The sequence below is a fragment of the Mus musculus genome, chromosome 19 (assembly GCF_000001635.26).
Source record: "Mus musculus strain C57BL/6J chromosome 19, GRCm38.p6 C57BL/6J".
Taxonomy (NCBI): Eukaryota; Metazoa; Chordata; class Mammalia; order Rodentia; family Muridae; genus Mus; species Mus musculus.
The window spans coordinates 39648705-39667801 of NC_000085.6; the positions used below are offsets into that span (position 1 = coordinate 39648705).

A 19097-nucleotide genomic window follows, 5' to 3' on the forward strand; every position below is an offset into this window, starting at 1 on the left:
CAGAACTAGAGGCAATTGTCAGAAAAAAATATTGAACTTTTCAGTTTTTTACATCATATTCATTTCCACAATATTACGTCCACTAATAGAATTTTATGAAAGTAGGAAGAGTCCTGTCTCAATTTGAAATGTACCTGAAGAACATAAGGCATACTTACATTGGTAAGGCACTGGCCAATGTCCTTCATATCTATCAGGTGGTAATTGCCAATAATTGGGAGAGGAGTGGGGCCAGGAGGGAGGTTCCCTCTTGCAGATCTCTGTCTCCACAATGACAGGACAAGCAGAAAGGACAGACAAAGCACCAAGACTACAAATGGATCCATGGAGACCCCTCTTACTGACACAGGTATGATCAGGCATTCCAGACACTTTATACATCATTTGCAAATCAATATTTTGTGTTTGGGCATCTTTGTGCAATCAACTAGTTACTGTTTAATTTGCTTCCAAATGGACTTTGTCTCAATGATAACAAAAAACAAGCACTTTTATCATTGTCATTTTTGTAGAGTGCCTGTAAGACATTTGGGCTTAATTTTGTTGAGTTGTAACAAGTACGGCTGATAAATAATAATCATTCAAAACTTGATATACACTTGAGTTAATTTGTAAAAGTTATGAGATTGTACTAAAATTATGTCAATTTCTTCTTTTTTCTTTATCATAAACAACATATATAATTTCCTTATTCACTTTCTAACACATTTTTTTCTTTTATCTTTTTAAAATTAATTAATTTATTTTTTACAGTCCATACTTTATCTCCCCCTCGTCCACCCTCTGATAACCCACATCCCATACCTCCTCCCGACCCCTGTCTCCACGTGGATATCCCCACCTCCACCCCACCTGAACTTTAAACTCCCTGGGGTCTCCAGTCCCTTGAGGGTTAGGTGCATCATCTCTGAGTGAACACAGACACAGCAGTTCTCTAATGTATGTGGGCTGAAGCCCTCATATCACCTTGTGTATGCTGTCTGTTTGGTGGTCCAGTGTTTGGTGGTCTATTTGGTGGAGAGATCTAGGGGATTCAGATTAAATGATACTGCTTGTCCTCCTACATGACTGCCCTTCTGCTCAGATTATTTCAGCCTTCCCTAATTCAACAACAGGGGTCAGCTGCTTCTGCCCATTGGTTGGGTGCAAATATCTGCATCTGACTCCTTCAGCTGCTTGTTGGGTCTTCTGGAGTGCGGTCATGGTATGTCCCTTTTTGTGAGTGCTCCATAGCCTCATTAACAGTGTCAGGCCTTGGGACCTCCCCTTGAGCTGGATCCCAATTTGGGCCTGTGGCTGGACCTTCTTTCCTCAGGATTCTCTCCATTTCTATCCCTGTAATTCTTTCAGACAAGAACAATTATGGGTCATAGTTGTAACAGTGGGATGGCCTCCCTCTCCCTCACTTGATGCCCTGTCTTCCTGCTGGAGGTGGGCTCTATAAGTTCCCTCCCCTTACTGTCGGGGATTTCATCTACTGTCCCTACTTTTAAGTTCTGATAGTCTCTCACCTCCCAGGTCTCTGGTACATGCATGTTTAACTCTGTATTTAAATTGGTTCTTGCTAATATAAACATATGGACATATGCTTTAATTATAAATGCAATAAAACTTTCATATATGCTTTGAGCAACACAACTAAGAAAAAAGACAAAAATGACTTATATTAGTAACACACATTTTAGTAAGAAAACATATTATGTTGATATCTAGGAAAAGCTATATGTCTTTTGCCACTGTGAAATTCAATGGAAGACCTAGGCTTATCCTTTCTTTCTTTTCCTTCCTTCCTTCCTTCCTTCCTTCCTTCCTTCCTTCCTTCCTTCCTTCCTTCCATGCTTGCTTTCCTTCTTTCTTTCTTTCTTTCTTTCTTTCTTTCTTTCTTTCTTTCTTTCTTTCTTACTTTATTTCATCTTGTGTTCTTTCCTACTTGCTTACTTGCTTTCTCTTTCTCTCTCTTTCTCTCATTCTTTCTCCCTTCCTTCCTTCCTTTCTTTTATCCTTTATATTGTCATCATTGTAAAAGAAGGACTAAAAATTTTTCATAACACATGGCTGGAAGAATTTAGAATTCAATGTGATTACCTTGTAGTTGCAAATACTCCCACTGGCTTTACAGTTATTAGGATTCTCCACTTATCATCATTTAAGAAATGAGGCTATCTCAGCATAACTGAACAGATGACAATAAATGAAAATTCTTGAGAAAGATTATCTTCTAGAATTTGAAGCACTTCAGAGACATTCCTTGTGTTCATTTAATTATTTCATTGATAATAATCATAAATAGTTGGTCCACTATAATGAAGGTTTGTTAAATGTGAAGCAGTAATGGAACATGTATGTTCTATGGATGTCAAAATTGTACTATGAAATGATCAAAGTATACGGAATTAAATAAGTAGAGGCATACATTTCCAGTACTTAAATTCCAGAAGAATGACATTTATTATTTGAGCAGTAATGGCATTGTTCAAGGAAAGTCTCCTTCTGTAAAGATATAATTATATTGGCTCAGATTAGACTAAGTAGGTACACAAAAATGTGCTCAGTATAAGAAGTTCTCTTCTTAATACTTGCTTACATCACATTTTATTAAGAGTTCTTGAAGTGGTTCTATCAAATGTTATTCTCTTATTTTTTTATATTTGTCCCACTTTCATTACTGTGGCTAATTTTTTACATATGAAGATGAGAAGCTGGGCCTTAGTGATTCAAAACCATGACAAAACTGGTTACTCCAGTGATTAGATTGGGGCTCTAGGCCATACCAATGTGTCCCATATCTTTTCCTGAAAAAAATATATTCCAATCAATTGTATCAGTCTACAGTGCTGGCTTTGTCTTAAGGTTCAATAATGACTATATTCATTAAGAATTAAAACAAATAAAGAGTTGCTCAATAACACGCTCATGATTTAAAACATGCATTTTATAACACTTTGCTTTTTATAATTTATACAACATTAGTGACCCAACATTTTGTAGATTTCCATTACCTATAACATAATAAGCAGTAATTTGTGACTGACACATTTTGCTCTAAAATTCCCCACTTATGAACAATTTATAATGAAGAAACATGCTCAGTATATTTCTTTAAAAAGCAGTATCATTTTACTTCCAAAAAATGTTGTTCCTTCTCCATTTATTCATTTCTTACAATGAGAATTTGTACAAACTTTTTATTTCCTAGAGTGAAAAGAGCATATCCATTTAACCATGGCAATCTTTAATATATTTCTTAATTAATTGAATTTTGTTCATTAGATTATGACTTCCTCCTTCCCTACTTCTCATATCACCAATCTTGCCTTCTCTTCCTTAACCCATCAAGTCTAGTATGTACTCTTGGCTGTATGGTGTTTCATCTTATAGGGGACATACTTATAAGGATATCCAGTTTCCTATTTCTGGCAGCTTTTAATTACTAGTTGCTACATCCAGTCCAGTGCAGTCTGCTTGGTAGGCCTAAAACCCTGGAAGCAGTCAGGAGGCAAAGAGTTTCAAGGAAACAGCCTCCTGGAACCTTGGCATTCCAATAGCCTATATACCCAAACCCTGTCCCTGCATTAGTCTGGTGTATGGATCCATGTGCTCTCTTTCAGTATTGTTTTATTATAACTGCCTTAAGGATTGATTTTGACATATAGCTAAGCCTCCACCAGTGTTCCAAGGATTCCTAGGAAATTCTTGAAGCAGAAGATGAGCTTGGAATTCAGTTAAGAACGTTACCTATTCAGTAACATTCAAATTCAATTCTAGTGGAGACAGTGAAAATAATTAGGCATTACAATGTACTCAAAACAGAGCTAGAAAAGCTCAGAGCTAGTCTGCATAGTAATTACTTAGGACAATAGCCAAGTAACACCCAAACATGAATACACACTGGCCTAGGAAATAGGTGGGTTGTCCATGAAAAGGTTAGTGAAAAGCAATTCCCCTTGTGCAGATTTTTTCACTATGCCCAGAACAATAGCATAATCAGGTATTTACTAAAGAACCCCTGGTGCTGGGTTTAACAATAGACTAGCATTGCATCAGAGCATTCACCTGGCTTCTGTGTTTAGCAGACCTTTTTAATTAAAGGAACAATCCTATTCTCAGTTGTAAATGTGGCCTGGCTCCCACCATATTTTATGTAAACATTCTTTTTTGTTTTGTGTCAATGTCACTTGGCAGATGTGATCACCTGGTTTTCTTGTTTTTCTTCTGTATTAAATGTCTGGTGTTCGCTTGGACAAAATACATTTAGATTCAGCTCTCCCTTGAGTTTGTGTCTCTCTGTGAATTCTCTCCAACCCTTGTTCACCAGCAACCAGAAACCTATTCCCCACGGATAGGAGACCCAATAGAGGTTAGTCTATGGTAGCTGGCACCTTCGAACAGGGACTTTGGGGCAGGTAAGTCTTTATCTCTTTTCCTTTTTCTTTTCTTTTCTTTTTATTTTTTTTTTTCTTAATTTCTCAAACAAGGATAGGATCTCCTTTCAGTGCTGCAGATCAACTAATAAAAGCTAATCAGTTTTAGGATGAGTAAAGTTTTTTTGTTTTTTTTTTTTTTTTTTTTTTTTTTTTTTTTTACTGTGGGGCAGTCTGATGTTAAAATATGATTAGATACCTCACCAGCTGTAGTAAAGGCCTACACTGTAGTGATGAAAGGAGAGAAACTCAGCACCAATTTTAAGAATGCCTGTAAGAATGAAAATCGTTCTCAGGAGAATGAAAGCTGCATGTTTTTGTTGTAAAAACCAGGACACCTGAGGAAGTACTGTAAAAATCCCCCTGGAAATGAGAAAGGCCTTTCTTCAGGTCTCTGTCCATGCTGTGGTGGAGAGAACCTTGAAGGAATGGTTGTAAATCAAAGTCCCATAAAGATGGGAATCTGCTCACTAAAGAAGCAAGTAGGACAAAAAACTAGATAAGGGGCAGCCTTTTAGCCCCATTCATGAACTGTGGACCATGTTATAGGACACAGCCCCAGGTATAAGAAAAACTTCAAGTTGTGGATTCTGATACTTTGGTAAAATAAATGTTATGGCTAAAGTACAAAAAGAGACTTCATAAATGTCAAAATGTAGCTCAATTCTTACAGTTACCTTATTTACAGCTTCCCAATCCTACATTGTGCCAAAAATTTGTAGATAAGGCTTTATTGGAAGTTAGGAAATAATTTTCTCAAACATATATAATTTATTTTGTGGGTGGTGTTTTTGTTGGTGGCAAAAACTGGAGACCGGGCAAAGCAGGTTTTGCAGATGGCTGTAAAATATTTGACTAAGTGTGGGCTGGTGGTCGCTTCAAAAAAGATTCAGCATGGTAAACTTTTAGGCTATTTGAGACATTTAGTGTATAGAGACTGTGTGGTTTATCAGTGAATTGCCCTCAGATTAAATAAATTGGAAGTTTCAGATGCTTGCCAGAAGCGGTTAGAGAATTTGGGGTTTTAATCCTGATTTGACAAGCTGCCTCTTATAAGCAGGAATGAAAAGAAAAGAAAAGAAAAGAAAAAAAAGAAAAGAAAAGAAAGAAAAGAAAAGGGAAAAGGGAAAGAAGGGAAAGAAGAAAGAAGGCAAAGAAGAAAGAAGGAAAAAAGAAAGAAGGAAAAAAGAAAGAAGAAAAAAGAAGAAAGGAAAAGAAGAAAGAAGGTAAAGAAGAAAGAAGGGAAAAAAGAAAGAAGGGAAAGAAGAAAGAAGGGAAAGAAGAAAGAAGGGAAAGAAAGAAGAAAGAAGGGAAAGAAAGAAGAAAAAAGGGAAAGAAAGAAGAAAGAACGGAAAGAAAGAAGAAGGAAAAGAAAGAAGAAGGGAAAGAAAGAAGGGAAAGAAAGAAGAAAGAATGGAAAGAAAGAAGGGAAAGGGAAGGGAAAGGGAAGGGAAAGGGAAGGGAAAGGGAAAGGGAAAGGAAAAGAAAAGAAAAGGGAAGGGAAGGGAAAGGGAAAGGGAAGGGAAAGGGAAAGGGAAAGGGAAGGGAAAGGGAAGGGGAAGGGGAAGGGAGATGGAGAGGGGGAGGGGGAGGGGAAGGGGAAGGGGAAGGGGAAGGGGAAGGGGAAGGGGAAGGGGGAGGGGGAGGGGAAGGGGAAGGGGAAGGGGAAGGGAAAACGATAGAGGAAAATGGATTTTGGAATTCTCCTAGAGACAGAGAAATTGGGAGATGTCCTGGTAATTTTCTCTGGCCCCTACAGGAGAAGTTCTCTACCCTTTTTATTGTCTATGTTTGGTGCACCAATCTTTCCACGTGTCAATTCATGTATGTTCTTTTACGTTCTCTGAATGTCTGACTGTTCTATGTTTCATGTTGGAAAGAAAAGAAATGGTTAAAACTTTATCTGCTGAATCAGTCTCATTTTGCACAGTGGACCCTGAGAGTGGCCTGCACTTTAGCCAAGAATCAAGCACAGCAGGAGAGCTCCTGCTGAAAAACTGTTCTTAAAAAGGAGTCTGAAAACTCTTAGTTCTAAAGCAAATAAGCTGATAGTTGTTTTTTCCTAGAAAATTCTCTACAATCGTGATTATTGTGTTTAGCCATCAACAAAGTGCTTTTTATCTTATAATTATAGCTAGAAAAAGTAAAATTCTTTGATTGGTATAAATTTATAAGATTTGTGTAGCTGCTTCATTTGGCTTTTGACTGGTCTTAAAAGTATAAATATGCTCTGTATGTCTTGGTCATAAATATTGGCTTATAAATTATTGGGTATGATTAAAAAGGTGTAACATTGGTAACAAGACAGTTAGCTTTAAATTGGTAACTCAGACTTGGAATCATTTTAAAACAACATGTGGCATAAACTAGGCCAAAAATCTAGGCCTCTAAGAATACTTCTAATTGAGACAATATTTAATGTGATTCTTATCCTAGATAGTAGACTTACAGAGATAAGATTCAAAACAATGTCTCTTTAATAAAACTTTAAAATTACACTGTCATGCACTCATGAATTGAAAGCCAAACTTCGTAATGTAATAGTGATGTTTATAATATTGATTTTAAAGAGAATAAATTGTTTAAAATTAGGTTTGCTTCCAAAAGTTGTAGATAATATTCTAATGTTTCAAAAAAAAACTTAAAAATTATGGTTAAAATTGCCAATGTTCTATTGACTGTAGTTTGGAGGTTGATCACCAATTTAAGATTTTTTACTCACCCATATATTATTAAGATTATTACAAGAGTAATCATCTTATGAGATCATTAATGCAGCTCATTGCGGCCATCCGGCCATACAAAGCAAAGATAGACTTATCTAGATATATTCGTCTTTGTGCAGAAATTAGACCCTCACACAATCCGTTTGATTATGGTTGTGACCTTACAGGACCATAAAACGTTATAAAAAATGTTTTAAGTATAAGTCATCTTAAGAAAGACTGTCCAAAATTAGAGGCATAGATAGACAGTTGAATTCTTCCCCTGAAATCTGTTCTCACTGCAGGAGGGCTGTATGCTCAGATTAAGAAATATTTACATTTGAGTTAATGCAAAACTCAGAGCAGCCTTGGCCAGCCTTGTGTGGCATTTTCTTTTGTTTTGCAACCTGTGCCCAAGGAAGTTCTTGATCCTAGTCTCTCCCTGCCTTCAGGGGAATTTCTTTTTAGCTAAACGACCTTGTTTTAGATCTACCCAGGTGTTGTTCATAGTAAATTTTAAAGTTTAAATTTAAGATTTATAAAAGGTCAATCAGGCTATAGAACTCATAAAGGCATTACAAGCTAGCTTGCCTACTTCATATAAAATTATTATAGATTTGTAAGATTGTTTTTTCCTTTGCATCCTGTTAACTGTAAAGACTTTGCTACTAGTGAACTGATGACCATTAAAAAGTTTTGCCCCTCAGTATGGCTAATAGTCTTACATTATGTAAGAAATTTTAATTGTCTCGGCTACAATAGAAGAAGCTAAGACCTTGAAACTTTCAGTGTATTTTTTCTTAAATGAAAAGTAATTTATTAGCAAATGCTTCTAAAGAAACATTTACTTCAAATCTTTGCTGTCACATAGTGAAGTAGCTATTGCTCCATAAAAATGATTCAGAGGCAATATCGTTTTAATATTAGGTCTTAGTTATCCTAGAAAAAGTGTGGTACAGAAAATTTAAGAAAGAAATTACTTGCGTACTTCAAATTATTTTTGAAATCTTCTAGGAGATGTTAATTGGCTAAGATCTCACCTTAAACTCACCACAGGAGAACTTTACCTTTGTTAGGTGCTATCAAGTGAGATTCAAATTAAATGGTGAGAAACATAAAGGCTTTACAGAAAGTAGAGGAAACTTCTGTGATCAATAGTCATCAATTAAAACCAATGGTAGACAGCCGGCCACCTTCCTGGTGAGAGCACGGGGGTCTGCTTGGCCTGAGAGGTTTGTGTCACAGGCGCCGGCGGGAGCCTTCTTGGCTCCGGGACTCCTCGGAGGGCAGGCTGCACGGGAGACCGTGTGGAATACAGAGGCCAGCCGTTTCTGGGACGGGCGAGAGTCGCAGAGCTTCTGAGGCGGCGCCATCTTCGGCTCCAGACAACCAGCCACCTTCCTGGCGAGAGCCACAGAGCTTCTGAGGAGGCGCCATCTTTGGCTCCAGACAACCGGCCACCTTCCTGGCCAAAGCAACACAGCTTCTGGGAAAGATCCTGTTTTGGGCCTTCACCTTCAGCCAGGAGGAGGTCCAAACACTAGATAACTGTACACCTTCCCCGAAAGAGGAGAGCTTGTCTGCAGAGACTGCTCTGACCACTGAAACTCAGAGGAGAGAGCTTGTCTCCCACGCCTGCTGATTGAGGGTAACAAAATCAACAGAGGAACAATCTCTTAACAAAGACAACTATAACAACTAACTCCACAGATTGCCAGATGGCGAAAGGTAAACGTAAGAATCCTACTAACAGAAACCAGGACCACTCACCATCATCAGAACCCAGAACGCCCACTTCGCCCAGTCCAGGACACCCTAACACACCTGAAAAGGTAGACCTGGATTTAAAAGCATATCTCATGATGATGGTAGAGAACATCAAGAAGGAATTCAATAACTCACTTAAAGAGATACAGGAGAACACTGCGAAAGAGTTACAAGTCCTTAAAGAAAAACAGGAAAACACTGCTAAAGAGTTACAAGTCCTTAAAGAAAAACAGGAAAACACAACCAAACAGGTAGAAGTTCTTATAGAAAAACAGGAAAAGACATCCAAACAGGGGATGGAAATGAACAAAACCATACTAGACCTAAAAAGGGAAGTAGACACAATAAAGAAAACCCAAAGTGAGGCAACGCTGGAGATAGAAAACCTAGGAAAGAAATCTGGAACCATAGATGCCAGCATCAGCAACAGAATACAAGACATGGAAGAGAGAATCTCAGGTGCAGAAGACACCATAGAGAACATCGGCACAACAATCAAAGAAAATGGAAAATGCAAAAAGATCCTAACTAAAAACATCCAGGAAATCCAGGACACAATGAGAAGACCAATCCTACGGATAATAGGAGTGGGTGAGAATGAAGATTTTCAACTCAAAGGACCAGCAAACATCTTCAACAAAATTATTGAAGAAAACATCCCAAATCTAAAGAAAGAGATACCCATGAACATACAAGAAGCCTACAGAACTCTAAATAGACTGGACCAGAAAAGAAATTCCTCCCGACACATAATAATCAGAACATCAAATGCACTAAATAAAGATAGAATACTAAAAGCAGTAAGGGAAAAAGGTCAAGTAACATATAAAGGCAAGCCTATCAGAATTACACCAGATTTTCACCAGAGACTATGAAAGCCAGAAGAGCCTGGACAGATGTTATACAGACACTAAGAGAACACAAACTCCAGCCCAGGCTACTATACCCAGCCAAACTCTCAATTACCATAGATGGAGAAACCAAAGTATTCCACGACAAAACTAAATTCACCCATTATCTCTCCACGAATCCAGCCCTTCAAACGATAATAACAGAAAAAAACCAATACAAGGACGGGAACCACGCCCTAGAAAAAACAAGAAGATAATCCCTCAACAAAACTAAAAGAAGACAGCCACAAGAACAGAATGCCAACTTTAACAACAAAAATAACAGGAAGCAACAATTACCTTTCCTTAATATCTCTTAATATCAATGGACTCAATTCCCCAATAAAAAGACATAGACTAACAGACTGGCTACACAAACAGGACCCAACATTCTGCTGCTTACAGGAAACCCATCTCAGGGAAAAAGACAGACACTACCTCAGAGTGAAAGGCTGGAAAACAATTTTCCAAGCAAATGGTCTGAAGAAACAGGCTGGAGTAGCCATTCTAATATCGGATAAAATCGACTTCCAACCCAAAGTTATCAAAAAAGACAAGGAGGGACACTTCATACTCATCAAAGGTAAAATCCTCCAAGAGGAACTCTCAATTCTGAATATCTACGCTCCAAATGCAAGGGCAGCCACATTCATTAAAGACACTTTAGTAAAGCTCAAAGCACACATTGCACCTCACAAAATAATAGTGGGAGACTTCAACACACCACTTTCATCAATGGACAGATCGTGGAAACAGAAACTAAACAGGGACACAGTGAAACTAACAGAAGTGATGAAACAAATGGACCTGACAGATATCTACAGAATATTTTATCCTAAAACAAAAGGATATACCTTCTTCTCAGCACCTCACGGGACCTTCTCCAAAATTGACCATATAATTGGTCACAAAATAGGCCTCAACAGATACAAAAATATTGAAATTGTCCCATGTATCCTATCAGAGCACCATGGCCTAAGACTGATCTTCAATAACAACATAAATAATGGAAAGCCAACATTCACGTGGAAACTGAGCAACACTCTTCTCAATGATACCTTGGTCAAGGAAGGAATAAAGAAAGAAATTAAAGACTTTTTAGAGTTTAATGAAAATGAAGCCACAACGTACCCAAACCTTTGGGACACAAGGAAAGCATTTCTAAGAGGGAAACTCATAGCTCTGAGTGCCTCCAAGAAGAAACGGGAGAGAGCACATACTAGCAGCTTGACAACACATCTAAAAGCTCTAGAAAAACAGGAAGCAAATTCACCCAAGAGGAGTAGACGGCAGGAAATAATCAAACTCAGGGGTGAAATTAACCAAGTGGAAACAAGAAGAACTATTCAAAGAATTAACCAAACGAGGAGTTGGTTCTTTGAGAAAATCAATAAGATAGATAAACCCTTAGCTAGACACACTAAAGGGCAAAGGGACAAAATCCTAATCAACAAAATCAGAAATGAAAAGGGAGACATAACAACAGATCCTGAAGAAATCCAAAACACCATCAGATCCTTCTACAAAAGGCTATACTCAACAAAACTGGAAAACTTGGACGAAATGGACAAATTTCTGGAAAGATACCAGGTACCAAAGTTGAATCAGGATCAAGTTGACCTTCTAAACAGTCCCATATCCCCTAAAGAAATAGAAGCAGTTATTAATAGTCTCCCAGCCAAAAAAAGCCCAGGACCAGACGGGTTTAGTGCAGAGTTCTATCAGACCTTCAAAGAAGATCTAATTCCAGTTCTGCACAAACTTTTTCACAAGATAGAAGTAGAAGGTACTCTACCCAACTCATTTTATGAAGCCACTATTACTCTGATACCTAAACCACAGAAAGACTCAACAAAGATAGAGAAATCAGACCAATTTCTCTTATGAATATCGATGCAAAAATACTCAATAAAATTCTCGCTAACCGAATCCAAGAACACATTAAAGCAATCATCCATCCTGACCAAGTAGGTTTTATTCCAGGGATGCAGGGATGGTTTAATATACGAAAATCCATCAATGTAATCCATTATATAAACAAACTCAAAGACAAAAACCACATGATCATCTCGTTAGAGCAGAAAAAGCATTTGACAAGATCTAACACACATTCATGATAAAAGTTCTGGAAAGATCAGGAATTCAAGGCCCATACCTAAACATAATAAAAGCAATATACAGCAAACCAGTAGCCAACATCAAAGTAAATGGAGAGAAGCTGGAAGCAATCCCACTAAAATCAGGGACTAGACAAGGCTGCCCACTTTCTCCCTACCTTTTCAACATAGTACTTGAAGTATTAGCCAGAGCAATTCGACAACAAAAGGAGATCAAGGGGATACAAATTGGAAAAGAGGAACTCAAAATATCACTTTTTGCAGATGATATGATAGTATATATAAGTGACCCTAAAAATTCCACCAGAGAACTCCTAAACCTGATAAACAGCTTCGGTGAAGTAGCTGGATATAAAATTAACTCAAACAAGTCAATGGCCTTTCTCTACACAAAGAATAAACAGGCTGAGAAAGAAATTAGGGAAACAACACCCTTTTCAATAGTCACAAATAATATAAAATATCTCGGCGTGACTCTAACTAAGGAAGTGAAAGATCTGTATGATAAAAACTTCAAGTGTCTGAAGAAAGAAATTAAGGAAGATCTCAGAAGATGGAAAGATCTCCCATGCTCATGGATTGGCAGGATCAACATTGTAAAAATGGCTATCTTGCCAAAAGCAATCTACAGATTCAATGCAATCCCCATCAAAATTCCAACACAATTCTTCAACGAATTAGAAGGAGCAATTTGCAAATTCATCTGGAATAACAAAAAACCTAGGATAGCAAAAACTCTTCTCAAGGATAAAAGAACCTCTGGTGGAATCACCATGCCTGACCTAAAGCTTTACTACAGAGCAAGTGTGATAAAAAACTGCATGGTACTGGTATAGAGACAGGCAAGTAGACCAATGGAATAGAATTGAAGACCCAGAAATGAACCCACACACCTGTGGTCACTTGATCTTCGACAAGGGAGCTAAAACCATCCAGTGGAAGAAAGACAGCATTTTCAACAATTGGTGCTGGCACAACTGGTTTTTATCGTGTAGAAGAATGCGAATTGATCCATACTTATCTCCTTGTACTAAGGTCAAATCTAAGTGGATCAAGGAACTTCACATAAAACCAGAGACACTGAAACTTATAGAGGAGAAAGTGGGGAAATGCCTTGAAGATATGGGCACAGGGGAAAAATTCCTGAACAGAACAGCAATGGCTTGTGCTGTAAGATCGAGAATTGACAAATGGGACCTAATGAAACTCCAAAGTTTCTGCAAGGCAAAAGACACCGTCAATAAGACAAAAAGACCACCAACAGATTGGGAAAGGATCTTTACCTATCCTAAATCAGATAGGGGACTAATATCCAACATATATAAAGAACTCAAAAAGGTGGACTTCAGAAAATCAAATAACCCCATTAAAAAATGAGGCTCAGAACTAAACAAAAAATTCTCACCTGAGGAATACCGAATGGCAGAGAAGCACCTGAAAAAATGTTCAACATCCTTAATCATCAGGGAAATGCAAATCAAAACAACCCTGAGATTCCACCTCACACCAGTCAGAATGGCTAAGATCAAAAATTCAGGTGACAGCAGATGCTGGCGTGGATGTGGAGAAAGAGGAACACTCCTCCATTGTTGGTGGGATTGCAGGCTTGTACAACCACTCTGGAAATCAGTCTGGCGGTTCCTCAGAAAACTGGATATAGTACTACCGGAGGATCCAGCAATACCTCTCCTGGGCATATATCCAGAAGATGCCCCAACTGGTAAGAAGGACACATGCTCCACTATGTTCATAGCAGCCTTATTTATAATAGCCAGAAGCTGGAAGGAACCCAGATGCCCCTCAACAGAGGAATGGATACAGAAAATGTGGTACATCTACACAATGGAGTACTACTCAGCTATTAAAAAGAATGAATTTATGAAATTCCTAGCCAAATGGATGGACCTGGAGGGCATCATCCTGAGTGAGGTAACACATTCACAAAGGAACTCACACAATATGTACTCACTGATAAGTGGATATTAGCCCAAAACCTAGGATATCCAAGATATAAGATACAATTTCCTAAACACATGAAACTTAAGAAAAATGAGGACTGAAGTGTGGACACTATGCCCCTCCTTAGAAGTGGGAACAAAACACCCTTGGAAGGAGGTACAGAGACAAAGTTTGGAGCTGAGATAAAAAGATGGACCATGTAGAGACTGCAATATCCGGGGATCCATCCCATAATCAGCTTCCAAATGCTGATACCATTGCATACACTAGCAAGATTATGCTGAAAGGACCCTGATATAGCTGTCTCTTGTCAGAGTATGCCTGGGCCTAGCAAACATAGAAGTGGATGCTCACAGTCGGCTATTGGATGGATCACATGGTCCCCAATGAAGGAGCTAGAGAAAGTACCCAAGAAGCTAAAGGGATCTGCAACCCTATAGGTGGAACAACATTATGAACTAACCAGTAACCCGGAGCTGTTGACTCTAGCTGCATATGTATCAAAGGATTGCCTAGGCGGCCATCACTGGAAAGAGAGGCCCATTGGACACGCAAACTTTATATGCCCCAGTACAGGGGAACACCAGGGCCAAAAAAGGGGAGTGGGTGGGTAGCGGAGTGGGGGTGGGTGCCTATGGGGGACTTTTGGTATAGCATTGGAAATGTAAATGAGCTAAATACCTAATAAAAAATGGAAAAAAATATAAAACCAATGGTAATCAAGTATTAGCTGCTTATTCTAATTATTGTTATGAGCGCACAGCAATTCTTTGACAAAGAAAACATTAATGTAAAATCATTTTTCTTCATGTCCAAATAAATTTTCAACATCCTATTATAAGGCTGCTGTGGTGCCAATTAAGAATTGTAAGGTAGAGCCAGCATGGCGGCACACACCTTTAATCCCAGCACTTGGGAGACAGAGGCAAGATAATTATCTTGTACTTTATAACTAATGTCTATATTAGAGGTGAGTATATACAATATGTTTTTTTCTGCGTCTAGGTTACCTTACTCAAGATTATATTTTCTACCTACATACACTTGCCTGAATATTTCATGATATCCTTGTTTTTAATTGCTGACTTGTATTCCATTATCAACATGTATCAAATTTTCTTTATCATTCTCCAGTTGAGGTACACCTTGGTTGTTTCCAGTTTCGGGTTATAACAAATGAAGCTACTATGAGCATAGCTGAGCAAGTGTCCCTGTGTTATAGTAGGATATCATTTGGGTATATTCCCAGGAGGGATTGACCAGGGTTGTGGGGTAGAATTATTCCCAATTTTCTGAGAAACTGCCAAATTGATTTCTGAAGGGGTTTTCACTAGCTTTCACTTCCATGAGCAATGGAGGCGTCTTCACCTTTTTCACATCTCTCCAACATGTGCTGTCACTTTAGGGTTTTCTTTTGTACTGTTTTGTTTTGTCTTGTCTTGTCTTGTCTTGTCTTGTCTTGTCTTGTCTTGTCTTGTCTTGTCTTGTCTTGTCTTGTCTTGTTTTGTTTGATTTGTTTTATTTTGTTTTGTTTTGTTTTGTTTTGTTTTTAATCTTACCTATTGCAATGGGTGTAAGATGGCATCTCAGAGTCATTTTTATTTGCATTTCCCTGATGACTAAGAAAATTGAACATTTCTTTAAGTGTTTCTTGGCTGTTAGAGATTCCTCTGTTGAGAATTTTCTGTATAGCTCTGTGCTCCATTTTTAATTGGGTTATGTAGTTTATTGGTGTTTAACTTCTTGAGTTCTTTATATATTTTGGATATTAGCTGTCTGTTGGATGTAGGTTTGGTGAAGATTTTTCCAATTGCAGGCTGTCCTTTTGTCCCATTGATGGTGTCTTTAACCTTGCAAAAGCTTTTCACTACTAAGTTCCAATCCTAGCGGATCTTCTTTCTTGTTTGTTATTCCTAAGACAGTGGAGTGAAAAGAGTGTTGTGGGGTAATACTTGGTCTTAGGCAATATTTAGGATTACTACATAATAATAAAACATTTACCTGTCTTATGTCTAAGTCACTATGCTTAAGTAGCAGACATGCCTTCTGTGAGATCCTCTGAAGGGAAAAACTGTTTAGCACCTCATCATAAAACAGCAAGGGATAAGAGAAAGGATTTATTGCTAGTGCTCCTTCTTTGGTGAGTCACCTAGAAGCCTCTCTGTCTAAGCTGGTCAACTATTTGTGAAACAGAGAGGAAGGGAAGGAAAAGGATTAAGATGTTCTGTACAGGGAAATATGCACAGACACATATACATTTAAACATTCATATACCAATACTCTGGACAGGCCAGATCATTTGTCACAATCAGTTCCACAATTATTCATGCATGTTTACCTATATAGTTATATACATACATACAAACATATAGAAAAACAGACATACATATTTGGATGGATGGGTGGATGGATGGATGGATGGATGGATGGATGGATTGATGGATAGATGGATGGATGGGTTGATGGATGGATGGATGGGGCAAAGCTTCCCATGCAAAACCACTCAACTAAAAACTTTATTTCTTGCTTCTAGTCTTTGTATACGTTCTTACACAGAAAGTGCTTTAGAAAATTACCTCAGACTTTAAATTTTACATAAAATGGAAGTTACAGAAGGATGTTAATATTAAGTTTAAAGCAGTGTTTTGTTATAGTATACCCATTAAAAGTTGAAAGCAAGTTTTGCATGGCCTTGCCTTATCATAGTACCTATCTGTGACTTTATCTTTGGACCTAAATGCTTTTCTTTGAACACAAAATTCTCCCAAGCCTTTCTCATTTATGGTGTGATTATGAAAGTTGATTGTACCTCTTATTATGCAGTCTTTACATAGTATTCTAATGAGTAAGCACTTTCTATTGTTGCTTCTAAATTTATTACATCCATTTAGCAATTAAGGCCATCTCTAAAATTTTTCTTCCCAAACTTGTTTGAATTAAATTAGGAATACTACAAAATCATTATCTGGTTGTATATATAGCATCACTATAAGTCACACATCTTCAATATATACATAGAGAGATCTGAACAAAACGATGAGATAATACCTAGTGATTGTTATATATTTTTATTAATACCAAAAAAGCATATTAATAGCAGGAATATTTCCTAAAATGGATTTCTCATAAGGCTTGGCAAATCTATTGTAAGTTTTTAATCTAAGGTAATCTCATCTCAGCAAGATCACCTGCTACTTTTCAGCTTTGATCTGTTGGCTCCTGACATTTCAGTTTCAAGAGGTCACTTTTATTAATTATTAATCTTTGTGCCTGAGCTTTTGCTCTTTTGTTCAGGAATTTTTCTCCTGTACCAATGAGTTCAAGTAATTTACCCCAATTTCTCTTCCATGAAATTTAGTGCATGTGTGGTTTCTTTTCTTTCATTTGAATGTAAGTTTAGTGCAGGGTGATTGCTATAGGTCTCTTTACATTCTTCTACATGCAGTTATCCAATTAGACCAGCACAATTTCTCTAAGATGATTTCATTTGTAAATGATTGTATGATCAAATGTCCAGTGTCCATAGGTGTGTGGGTTCATTTTTTTAATTAGGTATTTTCTTCATTTACATTTCCAATGCTGTAGCCTCCCTCAGCCCTGAAGTAGGCTGATCCAGACATTGACCTTGCTGCCACTGTGAAGGAAATTACCTAAGGTGGAGCCTTCTGACCTAGATGGCACTTTTGTTCTGCCACCTGCCACTGCTCTCTCCAAGACACTGCTACCTGCTGAGAAGCACCTGATACATTCCAGAGGAACATCCTATTCTGCACATCACCTACAGGCTGGCTCCAGACACCAAGAATGGACTGGCAGGGGCTGGGCCTTCCCTGCTTTTATAAGCACACTCTCTTAGTAAACTGAGGGCCTTCAACAGAATTATGTCTTGACTACATTCACCTCTCGCCAGCTAAGTCTCTTTCAGCTCCAGCCTGCCTCCCTGGTGTACCTGGTCCCAGACTCTCCCAGAGAGAGAGAATTCAGGGGACTCCCTGCTTTATTCTCTCTGGTTCTACAGCAGAAGTTCTCTGCCCTCAACATGTTGTCTTATGTCTGGTGCACCAGTACGTTTACATGTCAATTCATGTGTGTTTTGTTTTGTTGTCTGAATGACTGAATGTTCTATGTTTCATGTTTGAAAATAAAAATGGCTAAAACTTTATCTGCTGGTTTAGTAAGAGAGTGGCCACACGCTTTATCAGGCATAGCAGGAGGGCCCCTGCTGGAAAAATTGTTAAAAAAAAAAAAAAAAAGAGTCTACAGCGTCATGGTATTGGGGTGGAAAAGCTGATAAATGGTTTTTTCCTAAGAAAATTTTCTGCATTCATGATTATTGTGTTTAGCTAATGACAAAATGCTTTTTATTTTATATTTATAGCTAGAAAATTTAAAATTCTCTGATTGGTCTAAGTGTAGCCGCTTCATCTAGCTTTTTACTTGTCTTAGAGGTGTAATATGCTCTGTGTGTCTTCATTGTAGAGTATTAGTTATTTTGTATGATCAAAAAGGTGTAATAATGGTTACTAGAAAGTTAGTTTTAAATTGGCAACTCAGGAGTCTTTCAAACGTGTGGTATAAAGCAGGCCAAAAAACTAGGCCTCAAAGGATAATTCTACTTGAGATAATATTTAATGTGATTCTTATCCTGGAAAGTAAATTTAAAGATAAGATTTAATGCAATGTCTCTGTAATGAAGCAATAAAGCTTGCACTGTAATGCATTCATAGGCATACATTGACAGTCAAACTTTTTAACGTGATAGTAATGCTTCTAATGTTGATTCTAAGGTGATAAGTTGTTTTGAAATTGGGTTTTGCTTTCCCAAAGTTGTAGTTATGTCTAATATTGTAAAAGAAACTTAGTAATTCTAAAATCTCTCCTCATGCAAGAGGAACTAAGCTCAGAGCAGCTTCTGCTAGGTTTGTGTGACTTTCTTTTGTCTTGCAAATGGTGCCTAGGGAAGCTCTGGAAACTTGCCTCCAGGGGAAATTTCTTTTAGCTGAAAAAACACTATTGCAAATCTACCCAGATATTGTTCTAATAAACTTTAAATTCTAAGTTTATAAAAAGGGTCAATCACGCTGTAGAATTTATCAGGACATTGCAATTTGACTTGCCTACTTCATGTAAAGTTATTATAGATTTAAGAGTTTGTTTTTTCCTTTACATTCTGATAATTGTAAAGAGTTTTGCTTCTAGTGAACTGGTAATCACTGGAAAATATTGCTGTTGGTATGA

The 19097-nt window shown here is 37.7% G+C and overlaps 1 protein-coding gene across 2 annotated transcripts in view; it reads right to left on the reverse strand.

The window, feature by feature from the left end:
• Cyp2c67 (cytochrome P450, family 2, subfamily c, polypeptide 67) overlaps positions 1-375 on the reverse strand; it is a 40236-nt gene extending 39861 nt beyond the window's left edge. Inside the window, exon 1 of one of the 2 annotated variants that reach the window (XM_011247291.2) lies at positions 159-375. In XM_011247291.2, the coding sequence (XP_011245593.1) occupies positions 159-326 (168 nt within the window). In that variant the 5' untranslated portion in view covers positions 327-375. The remainder of the gene's footprint in view (positions 1-158) is intronic. The other variant, NM_001024719.2, reaches the window with a different exon arrangement.
• Positions 376-19097: the final 18722 nt, after the last annotated feature.